At 36.3% G+C, this 20554-nt stretch overlaps 2 protein-coding genes across 3 annotated transcripts in view; one reads left to right on the forward strand and one right to left on the reverse strand.

Moving 5' to 3' along the window:
* The first annotated feature begins 192 nt into the window (after positions 1–192).
* TRPC1 (transient receptor potential cation channel subfamily C member 1) lies at positions 193–14315 on the forward strand. 2 transcript variants are annotated; one of them, XM_026040060.1, is made up of 13 exons: positions 193–209; positions 412–566; positions 2303–2404; positions 2771–2973; positions 3119–3250; positions 3706–3901; positions 4375–4711; positions 6218–6357; positions 7944–8087; positions 10515–10690; positions 10827–11028; positions 11637–11831; positions 12648–14315. In XM_026040060.1, the coding sequence occupies exons 2-13, from the start codon at positions 423–425 to the stop codon at positions 12873–12875; spliced, it is 2199 nt and encodes a 732-aa protein (XP_025895845.1). In that variant the 5' UTR covers positions 193–209; positions 412–422; the 3' UTR covers positions 12876–14315. The 2 variants fall into 2 exon arrangements, with proteins under 2 accessions (XP_025895845.1, XP_025895846.1); XM_026040061.1 differs by lacking the exons at positions 193–209; positions 412–566 and having other exon boundaries at positions 2358–2405.
* A 1607-nt stretch (positions 14316–15922) lies between these two features.
* PCOLCE2 (procollagen C-endopeptidase enhancer 2) overlaps positions 15923–20554 on the reverse strand; it is a 23136-nt gene continuing 18504 nt past the window's right edge. Inside the window, exons 7-10 of the mRNA XM_026040030.1 lie at positions 18967–19118; positions 18235–18318; positions 17758–17925; positions 15923–16082 (exon numbers count right to left, since the gene is read on the reverse strand). Coding sequence (XP_025895815.1) covers positions 15952–16082; positions 17758–17925; positions 18235–18318; positions 18967–19118 — 535 coding nt within the window. The 3' untranslated portion in view covers positions 15923–15951. The remainder of the gene's footprint in view (positions 16083–17757; positions 17926–18234; positions 18319–18966; positions 19119–20554) is intronic.

Here is a 20554-nt window from a genome sequence, read left to right on the forward strand (position 1 = left end):
GTGGGGCGCCTCGGGGCTGGCTGGGCACCTTCCGGCCGGTCTGCAGCCAGCGCCGGCCCGGCTCCTCCGTGCCGTGCAGCGCCGCGCCCGCGAGCCGCGCAGGTGCCGCGGGCGGGAGCCCCGCGGGCCCCCCGGGCCGCAGCGCCGGCGGGAAGGGCGCAGGAGAGACAAGCGGGGCCCTAACGGCCCCTACCCACAGCGGGATCACGGTGCGTGTCGTGGCACCGTCCTGCAAGCTCACCTGGGAACGCTGCTCACATTGGCGTCTCAGGCGCCCCGCCTTACGTGTCTGTTGTTGAACCCCGTGCGGTATTGCCTTGTTTGGTAGTAGCTGCCTTGGGCAGCAGTAATTTGCTTGTATTGCCTTGTAACGAGGAACGCTAGTATGTGTTAATGCATGGCCTTTTTTAGGTGATTATTACATGGTTAAGAAACTTCTGGAGGAAAACAGTTCTGGTGAAATGAACATAAATTGTGTGGACGTGCTTGGAAGAAATGCAGTTACCATAACCATTGAGAACGAAAACTTGGACATCCTGCAACTTCTTTTGGATTATGGCTGCCAGGTATGCATCACAGAGATGGTGCTTGTTAGTTATGCTTTCTGTTAACCTCTCAAAATCTGGAGGGGAAAAAAAGAAAAGATCTGTCCCAAAGGGACAAAATTACTTATATTCATCTAGTAATGAAGAACATGTCGTCTTCTCACCAGCTTGCATTTCTACTGGGTTTTATTAGCAGGGCAAATGTACCTTGACTTTTTCAACAATGCTAACAAAACTCTGAATCTTATTTTAAGTGTTACTCTTGTTGCAAGAAAATTGTATGCATTATCTTCAAGCAAAAGAAGTAGCATCTTGTCAAGCATCCTAATACTAAAATGTTTAGAACACAGAGGTTTCTGGGTCTGGAGTTTAGGAACTGTTAGAATGGAAGTGCAGTTAGAAAAAATATACATCCTCTTGGATGTTTTTAAAATAAGGTAACAGTGTGTTCCTGTGGAGCAGAATTTACCTGGAATGTGTCAAAAATACTGAAGTCTGTTTTGAGCTATCAAGCAATCATAGAGTTGTGTATAACAGGCTGGAGAGGAGCTCACGAGGTCACCTGGTCCAAATCCCCGCTCTAAACAACAGTGTCTTTGCCATTAGATAAGTTTTCTCAGAACGTACGAAGCTCTGTGCGTATGTGGCATATATTACTTATTTGGCATATTTATCAGCTATATGGATTTTTCTATATGTAAATCATATATGGGTTTCTAATAGTTTCCTTTTGGTTACCTGAATTCAATAATTTTTGCCTATACTGAGTTTAGAAATGCTCAAGTGTGGTGGAGCTTTGACTTAGGCTTACTTAGCTCAGCATGAGTCTTTGTTTCCCTTGTTTTAGCTTTCTTTTTTGCATTGCAGTTTCCTTCTAAAACATTTGTCAAGTTTGCTTTGTTTCAGGACAGTTCAAGTAAAGGCCCAGCTTTTGGCTGAACTTGTTCTGAGCAGAGACAGCTTCTTTAACCAGTACTTGCATGGCAAACTGCAGCATCTCTGCTCTCCTTCTGGGAGAGTTGTGGTTACAGGCACAAGGCAGCAAAGGCTGTCAGGGAAAGCAGTATCTCTTATTGGGTTGTATGATTTCAGATGAGGAGAAAAAAAAAAGGATGCTTTTGGGTACCTGAACCCCTCCTTGGAGCTCCTTTTCAGTGGCAATAAAAAATAAAAGTTGTATCTTTTTTTTTTATGTATAAATATGAATTTCTTAAGCTGATTTAAAAAATATATATATAAATGAAATGGGGAAAATGAAAAGCTGCTTAGCTTTATTAAAGAGAAATTTCAGAAGGGTACAGCCCAAGAAGAAAGCCTGCTTTCTTAACTTTACCCCAGAACTGGGAATGCAGAGCTGATGCTTTGCTCATTAGATATATTTCTTTGTTTAAACAGAGTGATTTGTACAACATCATCTTAAAAACCTTTCATAGCCTGCCTGGTAACCTGTCCCTTAGAACTTGATTTCCTGAATATCTTGCGTCTTCATTGCTTCAAATATTTTCTACGTTTTCTTGTTCTCCTATTCATATAGTAAAAAAAGGTCAGTGCTAGCTGTGCTAGCTCTTGGAATCACCTCCTGTATTTGTATCCTGGCTATACACAGGGTAATAGTACACAGGTTCTTTAGAACTTAACCAAAAAAAAAGGGGGGAGAGAGAGAGAAGGGGGACAAGTTTGCAGTTTGGCTTTAAATTAACTCTTTATGCTGTTTTAAAAATTTTTCTTTTCAAGTTTGTCCCTTTTTCTTCCTTTAGTCATCAGATGCACTTTTGGTGGCTATTGATTCGGAAGTGGTGGGAGCTGTTGACATTCTACTTAATCACCGACCAAAAAGATCCTCAAGACCAACCATTGTAGTTGAGTGTTCTTATTTCTTGGGTTTTGAGCAGGGAATGGGTGATTATGTTGTTTTCAGGGTAAATGTGCTATTTAAAATATCATCACAAAAAGATCTACATCTGTAAGGAACTTGGACATCAGATAATATTTTTATGTCTTCCTTTACCTTAGATGATAGAACACTGTTTTGTTCTACTGCCTATATCTAGTAGCCTTATAAATGCTGAAAGATAGCAGATACCTAAGTAGTCAGGAAGACAAAAAAAAAAAAAAAAAAAAAAAAAAAAAAAAAAAAAGGAGTCTCAGTATCTTGAGTGTCTTTATTTTGAACAGTCAAGATAAATGTACTTATTTTATTGCATAAAATATACATTTTATTGCAGAAACTAATGGAACGCATTCAGAATCCAGAGTACTCAACAACCATGGATGTTGCACCTGTCATTTTAGCTGCTCATCGCAACAACTATGAAATTCTCACCATGCTGTTAAAACAGGATATATCATTACCCAAACCTCATGCTGTGGGCTGTGAATGCACACTCTGTACTGCAAAGAACAAAAAAGATAGTCTACGGCATTCCAGGTAAGACTTGCTAAAAAATGACATTAATGAACTAAATCTTGCCTTAATTCTCTAATATTGCTCATGTGAGGTTTATCAGTGGCTCTGAATAGAAACTGCTAATCAAAAGAAATCGCTTCGTTTGCTGTTTTTTCTTTTGTCGCAGGTTTCGTCTTGACATCTATCGATGTTTGGCCAGCCCTGCTTTGATAATGTTGACAGAGGAGGATCCAATCCTGCGAGCCTTTGAACTTAGTGCAGACTTGAAGGAGTTAAGTCTTGTTGAGGTTGAATTCAGGTAGGAATTGAATAAATCACAATGAATAAATCACTGAATAAATCACAAATACTTGCATGAAATGACCTAACTGGTAATGTGTGTTCATTAGAAAGAATGTATTCTCAGTTTTTCATGAAGTGGGATTTTAAAGTAATACTTAAAAAAAATCAGTATTTTGCAAAACTATTAAATATTTTTTGTGTAGACAGTTCAATGTGATTATTTTTTAAATTTTGGTTCTCTGCAAAACGAAGCAAGAGTAAAACTAAATGTGGGTTTATTTCAGCATCACAGCTGTTATATCATATGGAGAAAACTACCCAGTGTTACCTTAAGAATACTTGAAATATTTGATTTTTTTTTCCTTTGCCTTAGCATAACACACAATCTACTTTGAACATACTATTTTGACTAATTCATTAACTATTTATTATCAGCGTATGTTATCTGCTTTTCTTTTTATTGTTCTTCAGAAATGATTATGAGGAACTCGCTCAGCAGTGCAAAACCTTTGCTAAAGACTTGCTTGCACAGGCACGGAATTCACGGGAGCTGGAAGTTATTCTAAACCACACATCTAGTGATGAACATGTAGATAAGCGAGGGCTATTGGAAGAGAGGATGAATTTAAGTCGCTTAAAACTTGCAATCAAGTATAATCAGAAAGAGGTTTGTCTTCTGTGGTTTCATAGGCTTTCCATATTGTATTGTGCTTGTGATTCATTCAATTTCTGATTCTGCCACTAGACATAGAAATGGAAATAAACTTACCTTCTCCCCTATGACTCTTGTAATACAGAGAGTATTTGCAGGTGAAACATTGTATGTTATTCTTCAGGTACAATTACAGGACACAGATAATGAAAGTGTCTTGGGTGTAACATTATGTATATACCACAACCTGACAACTTTTAAAGGTCTAGTATATGTACTCTGTGTTTAGCTACTGGCATTAGAAAGAAATTAAAATAGTAGATGGGACAGAATTATTTAAACTTTAAAGATACTCTCATTTCTGCATTTTCAGTCACTTTGTATAATATGAAAATGAATTTTAAAGATTAGTAATCATTATGAAGAAACCTGTAGTTGATTTCCTTGTTGTTTCTCTATCTCTTTCCGTTTTTTTCTCTTTCTCCCAGTTTGTTGCTCAGTCTAACTGCCAGCAGTTTCTTAACACCGTGTGGTTTGGACAGATGGCAGGCTACCGGCGCAAGCACACGTGCAAGAAGATTTTAACTGTTTTGACAGTTGGTGTTTTCTGGCCAGTTCTGTCGCTGTGTTACTTGTTAGCCCCTAAGTCTCGAGTGGGTCGAATAATTCACACTCCTTTTATGAAATTTATTATTCATGGGGCTTCATATTTCACGTTTCTCTTGCTACTTAATTTGTACTCCCTGGTCTACAATGAGAATAAGAAGAATACAATGGGCCCAGCACTTGAAAGAATAGACTATCTTCTGATAATATGGCTAATTGGTAGGTATGATTTGGATAAAGTAGATTGTAATTTCTGGCATTGATCTGACAATAATGATTTGTATTTCTGCTTTATGAATACATTGTGTTAATTGTTGCTCAACCGAAGTTTGCACTTTGGAGGAAAGTGTTACAGAAACAAAACGCATTTTGCGTGAAGGAATGTGATGTGTTACAACAGTTTCTAGCTATCAAAGAAAGCAAAGTTTCAGAGAAGGCAGAATGTGACAGGATCTGACAGGAGGAACTAAGTTTAATTTCATAGAGACTGGTAGCGTTTGGAGTGATGCAAGTGAGATGCACTTATATAATAATTACTGTAAAAGCTGTATGTTTTCCTAGATTAAGGACATTTGAAAGGACTGGCTTAAAAAGCACAAGTGGAAAGCAAATATGTGTTCATCAGATTAACAGTTCTGTAACAAATGTGAGCTTACAGTTAACTGATTTTCCTCCATGCTAAATTTAGGATTAAAATTAATGTACATACCACCTTAGATTTTTTTTTAGATTATTTATGATGTAGTATTTTAAATAATTTTGAGTCGTTTTGTTGTGTTCTTTATGAAAACAACGTTGGCCAACAAACGTGAGAAAAGACATCTGCCAACAAGCTAGCGTTTTTTAAAAATATCTTCCATGTTCTCATGTTTCTATATAAAAAAGATAATGATCTCAGACACTCAATTATTTATGTGCCTACATAAAGAATTATGCTAGAATCTAAGTATTAGTAGTCAAGTTACTTATTTCCAATTAATTACAGTCTTCATTTAAAGATAAAAATGTATTAAAAACATTCATGCATTGTACACTTTTTGTTTGTCTTTTCTTTCTCAGTTGCAAGTTTATTGGAGTAATCATGCTGTTTACAGTCATAAATCAACTCCCACACTGCTTTTGTTTTAATTTCAGTTTTAATAAGTAGAACCTGAGAATTTTCTTCATTCTTGTTATAAAATACTGCTAGGAACAAGATTCTCTCCTCTTTCTCCCCTTCCTTTGCCTAGTTTCTCAATTTTTGTGTCATAGTTACCGACTGTGATCACCATACCTGAAATTACACATGTTAATTCTGGTTGATGCAGTAGAGGGAGCACAGGTATAATTTTTGCAGAGTAGATTCTTTGTGAACTTTTATATGAAATGGAAATTCATAAGGCCTTTTTACGTGTCTGTATTTGTTTTATTTAGATAAGATCTAAATGTTATGATGTTATTTTCCTGTTACTTATGTGATTCCATGTTATTTTCCTGTTTATTTTTCCTTATGCCATTTTTATTGGCTCCTTGTTGCAAAGTATATTTAAAGAGATTAAACATCTTTTGCTTTATTGCTAATACTTGTAGTCTAATGCATTGCTTTAGCAAAGTTATAGAATTCTCAATTTCTTTCTCTTTGCTTAAACTTTTGCAGAAGTAAGTCAGAAGTGTTCCATTGTAGGAGAAAGTCTATTCAATGTAATGGGTTGACTTCTCTATCTGCCTTTTTGTTTTTTGCTGCAGGAATGGTGTGGTCAGATGTTAAGAGACTCTGGTATGATGGTTTGGAAGACTTCTTAGAAGAGTCTCGCAACCAGCTTAGTTTTGTCATGAATTCCCTGTATTTGGCAACATTTGCTCTCAAAGTAGTTGCCCACAACAAGGTGAACATCCTTTTTAATTAATCTGAAGCAGCTCTGGGACTGACTGGGCAAATATAGAAGTTATCTCCTTTTAACAGAAAATGGAGGTTATAATTGAGGAAGAGACAATGCTGGAAGGATTACAATTTGATTTGGTACCTCTGTTTTGCTTTGATAGGAAATATATGCATTTGATGAGCTAGCAATTTTTTTTCCTGTAACTATAGTTTTAGTAGGTTTCTGCAAGATATGTTAAGACATTTTAGGTGCAGTATGTTATAGGGAAGCACATTGTGTTAGTAGTAGTTTACAATGTGGATACAACTTGGGCGTTTGACCTGTGTCCCGTGTACATGTTGCTGTGTAGTTCCCTGGTCCCGTACTGGGTAGGCAGGAGTTTGAGCTGCATTGGGAGCTTTTCCCAGCTGCAAACCAAACCATTTGGAAGATAAGGAAGAGGGCAGTAATTCTGGGAGCTCTCACTACGTGGAGCTGCCCTGGGATATTTTCTAACTCCTGCTTGCACTTGTCAGCTTCGTTTTCAAGTCCTAGATACAGCAGGACCAGGGCAGCTCCATGTAGTCAGGGCCCTCAGAGTTACTGCCCTCTCCCATCCCTTCTAGATGACTTGGTTTGCACTTAGGGAAAGCTCCCAAAGAAGCTCGTCTGATTTGACATTTCAGCAGCCCTATTCTGCATGATCAAAACGGTATAGAGATAACCTCGGTATTTAGATTGCCTAACATATGCTTGTTACAAAAAATTATTTTAAGCTTTTGATAGCTTTTCACGTGCAGCCACAGTTTTGTGTAGTAAGGAGAGTTAATTGCAAGACCACAGAAGAATATTGTATTTTTCCCAGTGAAAAAACGTATGTATTTGAAGATAATTTTTTCAGAATTATCCTTTCCTTTCTCTTACTTGGGTCATTAATGATGCAACATATGGCATGCTGCCAGATCTGAAGATGAGTATTTTGGTAAAAATCCAGGCCAGTGTAGTAGCAGCATCATTTGGTATTGCAAACTGTGAATTGGTAACTGTCTGACAGCAGGGCGGGAAAGAAAACTAGTTCAGTTCTTCCAAACATGGTATTTGACTCACTTCTTCTGTCCTCATATTAGCGATGGAGAGGCTGGTAATATTTGGAAAGGAAAGCTCCATTTCCTGGAAAAAGGAGAGAGTGGCTGCTGGGCTGGGCTGCTTTCCCAGCCTTGTGCTTTGGAGTCTGAATGCCTGTAGTGGTAATTCCTTTGCTGTGATAAGAGCCTTTTCCTGCTGATTTAAGTCATTGTCCTTTTGAAGGTGAAAGGTTTTTGTCCTATTTAAGAATGATTACTTTTTTTTTCAGTTTTACATAAGAAAAAATTTATTCTTTATGGTTCTGTAGAAAACCAAGTAAAAATGCCCATTTAGCATCTTACTTCCACATTAAAAACATTGAGGCTGTTGCAAGAAGAGCAGCAAGAAACACTAGTGCTTTCTTTATCTGTAAATCACTTGTGTTAAAGTTCTGTGCTCTTACCCCTTCTGGAGGAAGGCATGGGAAAGGATCCATAAGTGCACTTAGGTATTTATAACGTGATTTCACCTTTTTTAAATTCCAGTTCCATGATTATGCTGAAAGGAAGGACTGGGATGCATTCCACCCTACCCTCGTGGCAGAAGGTCTCTTTGCTTTTGCTAATGTTCTTAGTTATCTACGGCTCTTCTTCATGTATACAACAAGCTCTATTTTGGGACCACTCCAGGTGAATATTGTTAAAATATTAAATTTGATCTTAATTTGCAATCCAAAGTCTTATTCATAATACCTACAGAAAAAGATAGAAATCAAAAGTAGACATTAGAAATAATACTGCATAGATGTTTCCTATAAAATATGCTGATTTAGGAGGAGAAAGGTAAGATAAAGAATGGAAGACGTGTCAGTTCACATTTTTTTACAAGGAGTTTTCTGGTTTTGCTTTATTTTTGTCCCTAAATATTCATCCATTCCTTTTGTTTTCATCTGAGGTTGTGTGTTTATAGCTTAGTATTTAGACTACAGATGTGTCTGCAGGTGTTGTGTGTTTTTCTGTTTGTGTTTTGGTTTTTATTTTTTTTTCCTTTATCTGATAGCGATAGTATTTAGTTAATCTAGTTGGCTGGCAACATCACTGTTAGGATTACAGGTGCGTGATGAGTGCGAAGGTATGTGGGCTGAATGGAGGAGTCAGTGGTGATGCTGGTGGAGCTTATCTCATAGGGCAGTTCAATACTGTGTCTTCCACTGAACAGAAGTGGTTTTAAGAGCCTCTCTCAAGGTTGGCAATTTGAAAGGATCTTGCAAGGAACGTCGTAGTTACCCATCACAAAGGTAGAACAGATATTTTTTTCTGAGAGCAGTGTATTTTTCACCCAACCTCTGCAACTAAAGTTATATTAAACGAGGTTTTGGAGTAAATAGTTTTGGCTCAGATCACCAGGACTTGCTTCAGGGAATAGCTGAGAACTTCCATCTTGAAGGTTCAACTCATTAAAATAATTTAGAATACTTAATTTTATTTTACAAATAATAATTGTTTGTAACATTTTTGTTAAATATGACATAGTCTTTCTATTATAAAATAAAGGGAATTACTTAGTTACTCAGATCATGCAAAAAGACGCTTTAAATAGAATATTCTTAGGTTTTCTATAGCTAATTTAACTGGAAAATGCCTGGGTTTTTTTCTCCTCTTCTTGCTCCTTTCTTTTCACTAGCTGTCACTACGTAGCTATAGGAAAGCTGTAATCTTACTTGCATGCTTAGGAAAAAAAAAAAAAAAAACTTGATGTTGCACTAGGCTTTTCCTACAAATTGAACATTAAAGTCCCCTGCATATTCTAAAGAGGTTCACTGTTTAATGTGCTATTTATTTATGTACTAGATCTTTCACAGTATTTTTTTTATTAGGAGGCTGTGTTATGAAATTTTCCAAGTAAATAAAAACAGTCAACAGTCACCCCATTCAGGGGCACACTGAAGCTTATGTTATTACTGTTGGCCAGTACAGCTTGTGCAACAATTCTTACAGTATTTTCAGAAAGTAGGTCACAAAGTTCAAATGGTGGTAATCAAATATGGCATGGCAACCCAGGAGGGTGGGGGCAGGCACCTACTGCCTTCCCTGGCTCCTAGCTGCTATTTTTAAGCATTCACTTATTTTACTGACTAATAAAACTTATTTTAATACATCTTTTTAAGTCAGGTATCACTTTTTAAAATTGTTTTATTAACAGAAGGTAGAATGGTGTTGCCCTAGATTTGGTTTGACTGACTCATCCACTTTCAAGTGCTTTGAAATTCAAAATAGAAGCAAGTACTGTGACTGTATGAAGAAAACAGCTGGTACCTGGGCTGTGTTATTGCACAGTATTCCAAACAAATTAACCTTGGGAGGTTTGCATTTCTGGTGCATATCCTTTAACTGCTTGTGTCTCTCTGGTTTGGGAGCAGGGAATGTTTAGTTTTCTAGAAGGCTAGAGGTTAGGAAATACCTCGATGGGACAGACATGTGCTCTGCCTGCAGCTGCTGATGCTCTTTGGAGCCTTCCCCTGATCAAGGACAGGCCCTGCAGCAGGGCTGGATGTCCCAGGGGAGCAGGAGCTGGGGCTTCATCTCCCAGGAAATTGTCCTTGCAGAGCTGACCAGTGATTCTGTTCCAGACTGCTGTTTGGTGCATGATATGATTCATGTGAGAACAGGATTTACATTATGATCATAATTATGGTACAAATGCCTTATTTCAGTGTCCAAGTGAAGTGCTCTCCGAGCTTTCTGTGATGGTGTTTGTGTTAAAAGGCATATTAATATATTGTTTTTACCTATTGATTTGGAAGCTCCTAATTACCTCTTGTAATAAAGTATGATGCAGAAAAATTTGCACATACCAGTTACGATTTATTGAAAATCAGTTTACATTAAAATTCCTAAATTAAACAGGTTGGGAAGTATCACTGAAAAACATAGTGTGTGCTATAAAGACACCTCCCAATATTGTGGGACACCTCCCAATATGTGTGTCCTAGCATCTTAAACTTTAAAGCAATACTTACAAACAAAAATGAATAGACTTGGAGAGGGGCATGTTAAGAGGCTGAACAAGAACAATAACTTTTTTTTACTCATACTGGGGATAAATTTATTTCACAGATCTCGATGGGGCAGATGCTTCAGGATTTTGGAAAATTTCTGGGCATGTTTCTTCTTGTTTTGTTCTCATTCACAATTGGATTGACACAACTTTATGATAAAGGATTTACTGTAAATGAAGAAAAAGACTGTGCAGGAATTTTCTGTGAACAACAGAGCAACGACACGTTCCATTCGTGAGTTTGGTATCTTTGAAACATCCATATTGTTCTGGCCCTTAAATTTTATTCAGTTTCACTGAAATTGGTTTCATGTTAAGTTCACATATGAAGTTTATTTTACCTAACAAGGGCTTTTTTTCTTCTTTTATAGGTTTATTGGCACATGCTTTGCTCTGTTCTGGTATATATTTTCCCTGGCACATGTAGCAATCTTTGTCACACGCTTTAGCTATGGTGAAGAATTGCAGTCTTTCGTGGGTGCTGTTATTGTTGGTACCTACAACGTGGTGGTTGTGATAGTATTAACTAAACTCCTGGTGGCAATGCTTCATAAAAGTTTTCAACTAATTGCAGTAAGTGGTTTCCAACTAATCATAAGTAAATTCTAGCAGTAACTTGATGTTGTACAATTTACCTATTACAATGTGCAGATTAATCCTGTGAGCTAATGTCTGATAGACATTTATCGGTGAGTTCTGACTCTGTTCACAGTTCTCATCCTTGATGCGTAAATGTTGTATTTCTTATTGCATTGAAATAAAAATAACTGAAAATAACTGCAGAAATTTTGCATGAAAAATGTGCATGACTTTGGCCTTCTGGGAATTGAAGACTTTCTGGATACAGCAGCTGTTGAAGTCAAAATGCTATTTTTGACAGTGTGGTACTTTTAAACATTAGTTATTTGATATCTACCCCAATGGCTTCCTTCAGCTACTTGACTTACTACCCAAATAAATGAATTTTAGATTCAAGCTGGATAACAGAATGAATTGAATATTTATGTGTATGATGATTATTTAATAATTTTATGTATTAAAATGTTAAAATTACATATAATCAAATTTAACAAACTGTTTTTAAGTTATGAGGAAATTCAACTTACTGATATAGGCTTTCAGTATTTTAATGCTCTTCATAACTTTGCTTCTGATCTCTGTTAATGTTTTTGATATTTCAGAACCACGAAGACAAGGAGTGGAAGTTTGCTCGTGCTAAACTTTGGCTTAGTTACTTTGATGACAAATGCACTCTGCCCCCACCTTTCAATGTCATCCCCTCTCCGAAGACTATTTGCTATCTTTTCAACAGCCTCAGTAAATGGATCTGCTCTCATACCTCAAGTGGCAAAGTGAAACGTCAGAACAGCCTAAAGGTAAGAAACAATCTGGAAAGCTGGAGACTCTGCAACTGGGAAGTGAATCAGTAAGTTGCTGCATGAAGGTGCCTGTCACATGGTGAGCATATGCTAAAGTAAAATAGAAACTCTTGGATAATGTGTTGCATCCGAAATATAAATAAATAAATTTTTAAAAAGAAATTTTACCTAATTGTGTTTTGAGATTGTATTAACCTCCAGTTTGGTGGAATTTCAGTAAGTCTCCTGCTCTAGCAGGAGGTTGGAAACATACTTGGACTTATGAAGACAGTTTTGAACCTTCAAGGAAGTATGTGCTAATCTCAAAAAACGATGAGGTTAGTGTATGCTTTGGGGAAGGTAATTGGTTTTAAGCTTATTACAGAGTTGTTGAAGTAAATAACCAGCGAGGAATACTGGAACCTCTCATCTTGGAGGGGAGGGATTATTTTTCCTGAACAAACACTTTCATTGTACCCTGTAATTACGCATACTAATTTTGCATCTCCTTGCGGACAAAAATAGATTTTTAAAAAACTGTATTCAAAGACCTCATAGAATATACACCTATAAATGAACATTGGAGGTTATAGAAGTCTTAATTGTTCATACAGTTATTTATCAAGCCTGGTAGATTAAAACTTTTTTCCTGAAACAGTAGATTATCATTTTATGTAAATTTGGCTGACAATTTAAATGCATTGTACACTTGCACAAGTCCAGATGTAAATATGCAATTGCTGTTTTTCTTTAATTTGTTTTAGTTTATAATTTTGCAGTCTTGGGGCTCTAAAAAGTCACTTTTGCATAACAAGTGTTTACTATTGTTTAAAGGAATGGAGAAATCTGAAGCAAAAGAGAGATGAGAATTATCAAAAGGTGATGTGTTGCTTAGTCCATCGTTATTTGACTTCCATGAGACAGAAGATGCAAAGTACAGATCAGGCGACTGTGGAAAACCTGAATGAACTGCGGCAAGACCTATCAAAGTTCCGAAATGAGATGAGAGACCTGCTTGGCTTTAGAACTTCTAAATATGCCATGTTTTACCCAAGAAATTAAGAGCAAATTTTTCAAATGAAAGGTGTGCATTTTTTGATACCTGTCATTGGAAGTATTGCCCTCATTCAGTTGCCAGACCAAATAGAAAAGTCTCCTAGTATTGCACAATATTGAACTTGAAAATGCATTTGCATGAGCTGCACCTAGATGCAGAAATTGTGGGGAAAAAATGCAAAAACAGTAATAGTAGTTTTCTTAAAGCTCTTAAACTTATTGTATATGTAAAATTTGTATATAAGATTTTTTTGATGTTCTTCGAACTGTGGCTGTTAGGTGTCAGAGCTTCGTAACTAGCACAATATGATTATTTCTTCTATTTTTGCTGTTTGTTCCTTTTTGATACTTGTTTTTCAAGTTGTGGGAGAAGAAGCTTTTTAAACAAAAATTCAAACTGCATTTATTTTTAATAGAAAAGTTGGGTAGAATAGTATAACAGAAAATTTCCAAAAAAGTTGGAAATTACTTTTGACTGTAGGTTACAGAGCAGTTCCAGACTGTTTTGCTCTGAAAGAGGCAGTTCTAGTGCCAGGTTTTGTATATTATGTTGACTGTATGCTAACATTTATAGCATAGAGAAAACTAAATCATCAAGACATTCATGCAGAAGTTGAAATCATTCATGCATTCATGGAGAAGTTGAAATCATTTCTAGAATATTCATGTTTAACATATAAGACAATCAATTCCTGCTTGGATTATTCAGTGGTGCCTCTGAAGTATGTTCTACTGTGCAGGTTAGGATTGGGAACAGAATTTTAAAACTAACCTGTGATCTTTCAATATGTTCTATATATATATTTTTTTTTAATCTGGATGATGAGTTATATGAAAACCTGTGTTTTAACGAAATGAGGTGGAGTGCATGAGTGCTGCTGTTTGCAATGCTGAACAATTCCTCTCTGAAATACTGTACACTTTTTCCTGTCAAAAATGCATTGTGTTTTGCTATAGCCAGATTTTACATGTCAGATTTTTAAACTTGTTTTTTGTTTTTCTTCCTTTAATACTGTTTTTTTTTTAAATCAGGACTGTTGTGAAAACACATGATTTAACTTTGCTTACAATGGACAGTAAAGGGCTTTGTGGATTTTCTGTGCTAGAGGGTCCTATATAGCTTTATATGCTTATATATAGTTCAAGTTGAGCAATTGTTATTGAAAAATGTGATATTCCTGTATTTTTAATTACAAGATAATTATATTTATGAGAGTTAAAGCACTGACCTGGCATTACTATGAAGGTGATATTCTTCTAAAATGCTCTTATGTCCAGAAGGCGCAGGCAGCCATCATGGTCTTGGACTACAGTAGGTTTTGGGGAGATGGACAGAGGGTGGAGGCTTAAATGAATGTTCACTTTTTTGAAGGAATTCTTACAAAACATTTCTTGTAAAGGTAATATATTTTCTGTACTATGAAATTATGCCTATCTAAGCTAGGGTTTAATATTATGCTTCCAGAAGTCCTATAGTTGTAGATACATTCTGAATAGTCTGTTGTGTTTTCCTGTAAATAAGAGTCTAACCAATTCAAAACAAAGAGGATCATTGGGGTTTTCTTGGTTTTTTTTTTTTTTTTTTTTTTTTTGCATTTGACAGGTTTGAATGCTACACCAACATAAAACCTGTGTGCTGTATATGTTCTGTATTCCCAAGACAGGAAACAAATAAAAGCTCTTTCAAAAAATATAGTTGCGTTAAATATTAGTCATATTAGAAATATACTCTCAGATACGATATTGAAAATAATTTATGTAGGCTTAAGGAAGATAGTTGGTCATATGTTTTTGTGTCTTTGTTTGTTTTACTCCCTTATGGAATAATGAATCCATTGAAATGGCATGAGGTGCAGTTGAAACTGCACACTTTCTCACTGAAAGGGCACGAGATGCAGTGCTGGGCAGCGGTAGCTGGACAGGCTCTGAACAAGGTAACGTGGGCTCTAGGTGCAGCGCTGGCTGCGGGCGCTCAGCCCCTGCCCTGCAGCTCCTCTGCGAAGCTGGGCATGTTCTCTGTGTGACGCAGGGCGCTACTGCGGCATAAAATCTGCTCCTGTTCTTCCATCTTTGGTTAGTGCCTTTCAATACAGAATAATACATGAATAATTCAAAATAATATATGACTGGGTACAATAGGCAGGCTTGCAAAGATCTCTAAATAATGTAATGTTATTTCTAACTGCCTGCAGTCTATTCCTTCCTCAAAAGGCCTATTTTCTTGAATATCCATGCATATGAATGAAATAAATTAGCCAGATATGCTATTCATATGTTGCTTCAAGAGTATTGCTCTTTTTTTCCTTTTTTTAAATAGTAGAAACAAAAAAACCCATATGCATGTGTACTTTATTGCCACTGAATTAATTTGTATGTTTTTCTTAGTTCTGTAGAGAACTTAATAATGATACTTTCTAACTAGGATACAGAGAAAAGCTTGTTACAGTACACTTGAGTCGATTCTTTGAAGAGTAAATCCAGCTCCTGTTCACATCAATGATTCACTGACTTCAATAGAAGTAAAATTAGGCCTTTAATCAGTAAGGAAGTGTAGTGTCAATCACAGCAGGCAAGATCCATAGCATCAAAAGCATATAAATGATCAAAACTGAGTTTCTATGTTTAGCCTGCCCCACTTCATACATAATGAATAACTAGTTGGTATATGATTTAATCTTAAAATATTTTATTAAGCACAGATAATAATGCTGGAATCCATATAATAAAACAACTTCCAAAGAAAAAGCTAAGTTAAAATGAGTTATATAAATATTGCACTTAAAATTCTTATTTTACATACTTATTTTACTCACATTACTCCTTAAAAAAATTGGACAATTATAAATTAATAGCTTCCAAGTAATTGGAATTGGGTGTATTTCATATCCAATGTCTGCAAATCTTCACTCAGGGTCTGTTCTCATGATAGCTGTATCCAATGGAAGCACTTTGTGGCCGGCTATACCGAGGTGGATGGGTGATCATGGTCTTAGTCATCTTTACAGTCAAATGTATTTTCATGACTTATAAGTGAAAATTATTTTTCAACAGAGGTGATAGAAGGCAGCAGCAGAGCGTAGTTTTAACATGTTTTGTTTTTCAAGGCATTGAGGATCTTTTGGTTCTTAGTCTTGAAACTCATGACAAAGCTGTTGGGCAGGACTTTGCCTCTACCATCTTCTTCTACCTGGCCCATGATGATATAGTTTAAACCTACAAAGGAGAGTATGACATTACAAAACACAAGTCCTTAGTGGATTTGGTAAGTACTATTTCTATGGTCTTTATTAATTCGTACTCTGTTTCCTTTTTACATCCGCTCCTTCCTACCTAACACATTTACATCCTTTATCTACTTTTACCATTCTATTTAAAATAAGGTACATTTATGTACTTCATGTGAGCAGATATTAAGTATCTGTACAGCTATATATGTATTATATAGTTAAATGAGTAGTAGATATTAGTAAATATTGACTGTCAAATGAGCCTGAAAAACATTGCAAGTACGGAATAAGCACCAGATGAATTGATTAATGCCTAGAGAGGAACATGTCATGTTTTCTCATGTTCTCAGATGATAGAATAATGCACTTGATATGTTCATTCAATTTCCTTTCCCCAAAGAAAAGAGCAACTAGCAAGGTAAGGTGCAAAGAGGCACCAGGTTTATGTGGGGGACTGGGGGCAGTGAGCAAGGATGGCAGTGACACAAGTGGACAAGCTGCTTCAGACACTGAGAGGCCATCAGGAAAGCGGCTGATGGGAGGTGGACCTTAACCTGTGGTTAGCTATTCAAGCAATTGAAAAGCAAAATTTTAGGGTTTAAAAGGCATCAGGCCTTTTAAATTAGGGGATTGCAAGGCATCAGGCACAAAGAGGTGGTTTTGTAGGGGAGTGAGGGGGAAAAAAGGCAGAAAGTTTAGATGGTAAGTAATGGTGATTAAATAAATCAAGGAGATTTAGGAAGAGAAAGAGCTTTGGAGCCAGCAGCCTGCCTAGAAGGTGATAGTGTCTTCCAGCAAGGATGTTATGTCTGCCAGAGAGATGTCTCGTTTCCAGAGAGCTAATGGTAAAACAAAAACGTTTCTGACAAAGACTTTTCACTTCGATAGTGCCCCCTTTGAATTTGTATGCTTAAATACCAGTGGTGTCCTGCATGTTACATATCTTCATATGCTTGTTAAATTATCTTGTCTGCTCTCTGCTGTGGATCTGTTTTTGTTCTTGTTCTTCCTATTGTTTAGTTGGGAGACACAGAACTGGGAAGTGCCTTTTTTTTTTTACCTAGCTAAATCTATGACACCTAATCTCTTTTTTCTTACTTGGAAATTATCTTGGTTGATCTATTCTGTATAATACTGAAATAGCTGTACAAGTATTAGCTGTTAGCACATATAAAGTGAGTAGTATTTCTAAGTAGAGATGTAAATGTATGTATATGGAATAGAAGCAGCAGGAAAATGTATTGATTTTTGTCATTTGTGGTGGCACAGTTTTCTTTTAGGCTTAGCATGCTCGTGCTTTTCCTTTCTAAATAACTATGCATAAAAACTAGCTCCGAAGTACACACATGTACAAACAAAATCTGTGCCTCATTTGAGAACCTGACTTTGTATCATGTGAATTTTACAAAATGTCTTTCAAACTCAGTAGATTTAAGTGAGTCTAATCCTATAGAGATAAACCTTAGAAAAGCAATATGAATCTGGGTAACTTTTTTTTTTATCTTAAAGTAAATGATAACATTAGTAGTTGATTATAGAATCAATTACAGCAATATTACTGATTTTTTTGTTTTAATTTTTTAATGGATATATTTCTAAAAGTAGTTTTCAAAACTGTTCTCTTTTACAAAGAGGCAGGGCTGATATTTTTGTGTACTTACCTCTTCTGATCAGAGGACACTGCTTACATACAACTGTAATCTTGGCACTCATACTCTTGCCTGCTTGCTGAATTGCTAAATTTCCTTCCTTATACACGTTAATGATCGATATCGTTGCATGTAGACTGCCAGCCCTGGTCATTGTGGTAATTACAGTTCCAGTTATGACTAGAAGAAAAGACATTTAATACATTTTAAAAACATATATGCTTATGAATATGCAAATATATGCATATACTTTGTTTAGTCATTGGTCTTTTAGATTGAGAAAGTATGTTTGCCTTAGACGTGCATGCAATATCTATGTTCTCCAAGAATGTACTGAGTGATATACAGATACTCATGTCAGATCTGCATGTAAGATATAAAAATACTGGCTATATGTTAACTTAAAACTACATTTGTTAAAATTACTATGAGTCTAAACATGCAGTCTCGAGAGACTAATTAAAAAGAAATAAACTTCGCTGCTCTTACCGAAGTTGCTTGAGCAGTAATTGCTTTCAAGTGTCCCGCTCCTCCTACACTTTTGCTGGCACAGAGCAACCGTAGGTTTCAAAGCTTTGTAGGTTTGAAGAGCAAAAATCAAAACAAAGTTGAAATGACATCTGTTGAAATATCTAGCTAAGCAGTATGTTTAAAAAAAAAAAAAACCCACATTACACACCTGATATGTAGCTTAACTAGATCTAGTATTGCAAGGGATAAACAACAAAGACTGACAAATTCTGCCTTCCCTTCTGTCCTCCCCATTCCTGTTATCACCTTCTTTATTTTTTTTAATTTATTTTCACAGTTCTTAGCTCCATCTTTGTTCTAGTGGTTTTATATATTGGAATTTTGCAGAAAAGATGTTTGCTAGTCAACTAACTGCCAGAAAATGAGCAGAGGTAGCAAAATTCTTTTGGCTACAGTCAAATAGCAGCTTTCTTTGCCTTCCCTACCAGTTACTGCTATAGTGAACTCCAGCCTGGAGAGTTTTCTTTTTTGTTTGTTTGTTTGTTTGTTTGTTTTTCTTTTAATCATGTTAAGTAGCTTCTACCTTTAGTACATTAACTTTCATTTATTTCCTCAACATTTGGAATACTAACAAACTGCAACCTATATATTTTTTAAATTCACTTTATGTTATATTCTTCTGTATCCTCCTTTCACTGCCCTGGACTAATTTATTTTTATGACATATGAAATAAAGGCAGTCAGACTTACTTGATGTAGCTGGAGCTGTTGTTGTAGGTGGAACTGTGGTTGTGGGTAACTTCTTTGGTCTGAATTTGTAATGGCCAATAAAACCATCAGCTGTTAAACTTAAATCTGACAAAAACTGAATGAGCAGTTCATTTTTCTCAGATAGAATAGGCCTGGAACAGAAAAACAAATCATTTTTATTGATTTTTGACATTCAAAAGGAAAGATGTTAATATGAAAACATAGAGATAGCTTCGTTTTTAGTCTAAATGCAGTATCTGTCCCTAGACTAATACTGCAATGGGTGTTTGTAGGTGTACAGACACTAGCAGTGCCATTGATAATGCTGTATGTGAATATTCTCCTGAGAAACTTGATCAGGATGACAGTGAATGTAACAGCATTTGTGTGAGGACAGGCAGAGATGGCACCTTTGGGGGCTGCATGATCTACTTCTATCAGTGGTACCACTTCAGTGGGGAAACGCATCCAAACCACGTACAGCTGAGCCCTGTTCCTGTGCTGCCACATCAGACACTGGCGTTCAGACACTGCTCCTGGGGCTGTGAAGCTCTTTCTGTTGAATCCTATAAACACTGATTCCTGCAAGGTTATGTCTCTATAAATATCTTTTTAATATTTCTTTGTGACTTCTGCAGAACTGTGGAATGGAAAGAGCGACTTTACACAATGGGAAGATATCTTAGATGATATCCCTAATATGTAGCAGAGGTGGGTAAAAGGTCTTTTCAACTTTTGTTACATGAAAATATACTACATATTTGGAAGGCCTGGAGAAAATGAATTCAGTGTTTGATTCTGCAATTCTTTGGCAAGAATAGTTACCAAAAAAAAAAAAAAACCTGTTTGAGGTTGTTGCTATTTTTGAGGACGTAACTTTTTGTCCACTGGAGACAACTGGATATTTGTTACCAAGCCTTTAAAGAGCTAATGGTTATTCTTTTAGAATTTGAAATGCCATAAAAAAACTGTTCAGTGTATTAGTCCTCAGTTCATAAACTATGTAGTACCTGGTATGTCTCTAAGTATGCTCTGGATACTGATGAAGTGCAAAGAGAATTCATACACGATGGTTTTATTGTTAGAAAAAATCTGTGGTATGCAAGTCTAGCAAACCTACACTACCTTCTTTTGAGTGTTTCACAGACCTCATCTCAACATTCACCAAGAATTATCAACACATCTTTTCCAAATAAAAAAGCAGTTTTGGGGAAGAGGAAGAAAGAGAAATGGAGGGAAAAGAATCATAGTGAGTAGAGGAGAAAAAAGTGTAGTAGAAAAATGCATTTCTCTTAAAATGACCCCCCTTCCCTCCTTGGAAATCCTAACAGAATTCATGAGCCTTGAGTTCTTCAAGCATTTAATTGAGCCTTTAAAATAAAACCTGTGATTATCTTCCATTTTCTTTGACTGGGTATTTCAGGAACCAATTTACTGTCATGGTTATGAGTCCAACATAACCAAAACTAAATACATGATTATATGGAATTTTGTAGATTTACAGATGTTTCTCTATTTGCACAGATTGTTATTTATGGCTGCTTCTGGCTGCTTCTTGGGGATAACTGGTCTTTTTTTTTTTTTTCCC

The sequence above is a fragment of the Nothoprocta perdicaria genome, unplaced genomic scaffold (assembly GCF_003342845.1).
Source record: "Nothoprocta perdicaria isolate Ctin4 unplaced genomic scaffold, notPer1 scaffold_25, whole genome shotgun sequence".
In the NCBI taxonomy this organism is placed as follows: domain Eukaryota; kingdom Metazoa; phylum Chordata; class Aves; order Tinamiformes; family Tinamidae; genus Nothoprocta; species Nothoprocta perdicaria.

Excerpts from the sequence above, each read along its gene's own strand:
- TRPC1 (XM_026040060.1), top strand. The coding sequence starts at position 423 with ATGGTTAAGAAACTTCTGGAGGAAAACAGTTCTGGTGAAATGAACATA. Across the intron at positions 4,712-6,217 it reads TCTGATAATATGGCTAATTG|GAATGGTGTGGTCAGATGTT; the intron begins GTAGGTATGATT and ends TTTTTGCTGCAG. Across the intron at positions 6,358-7,943 it reads AAGTAGTTGCCCACAACAAG|TTCCATGATTATGCTGAAAG; the intron begins GTGAACATCCTT and ends TTTAAATTCCAG.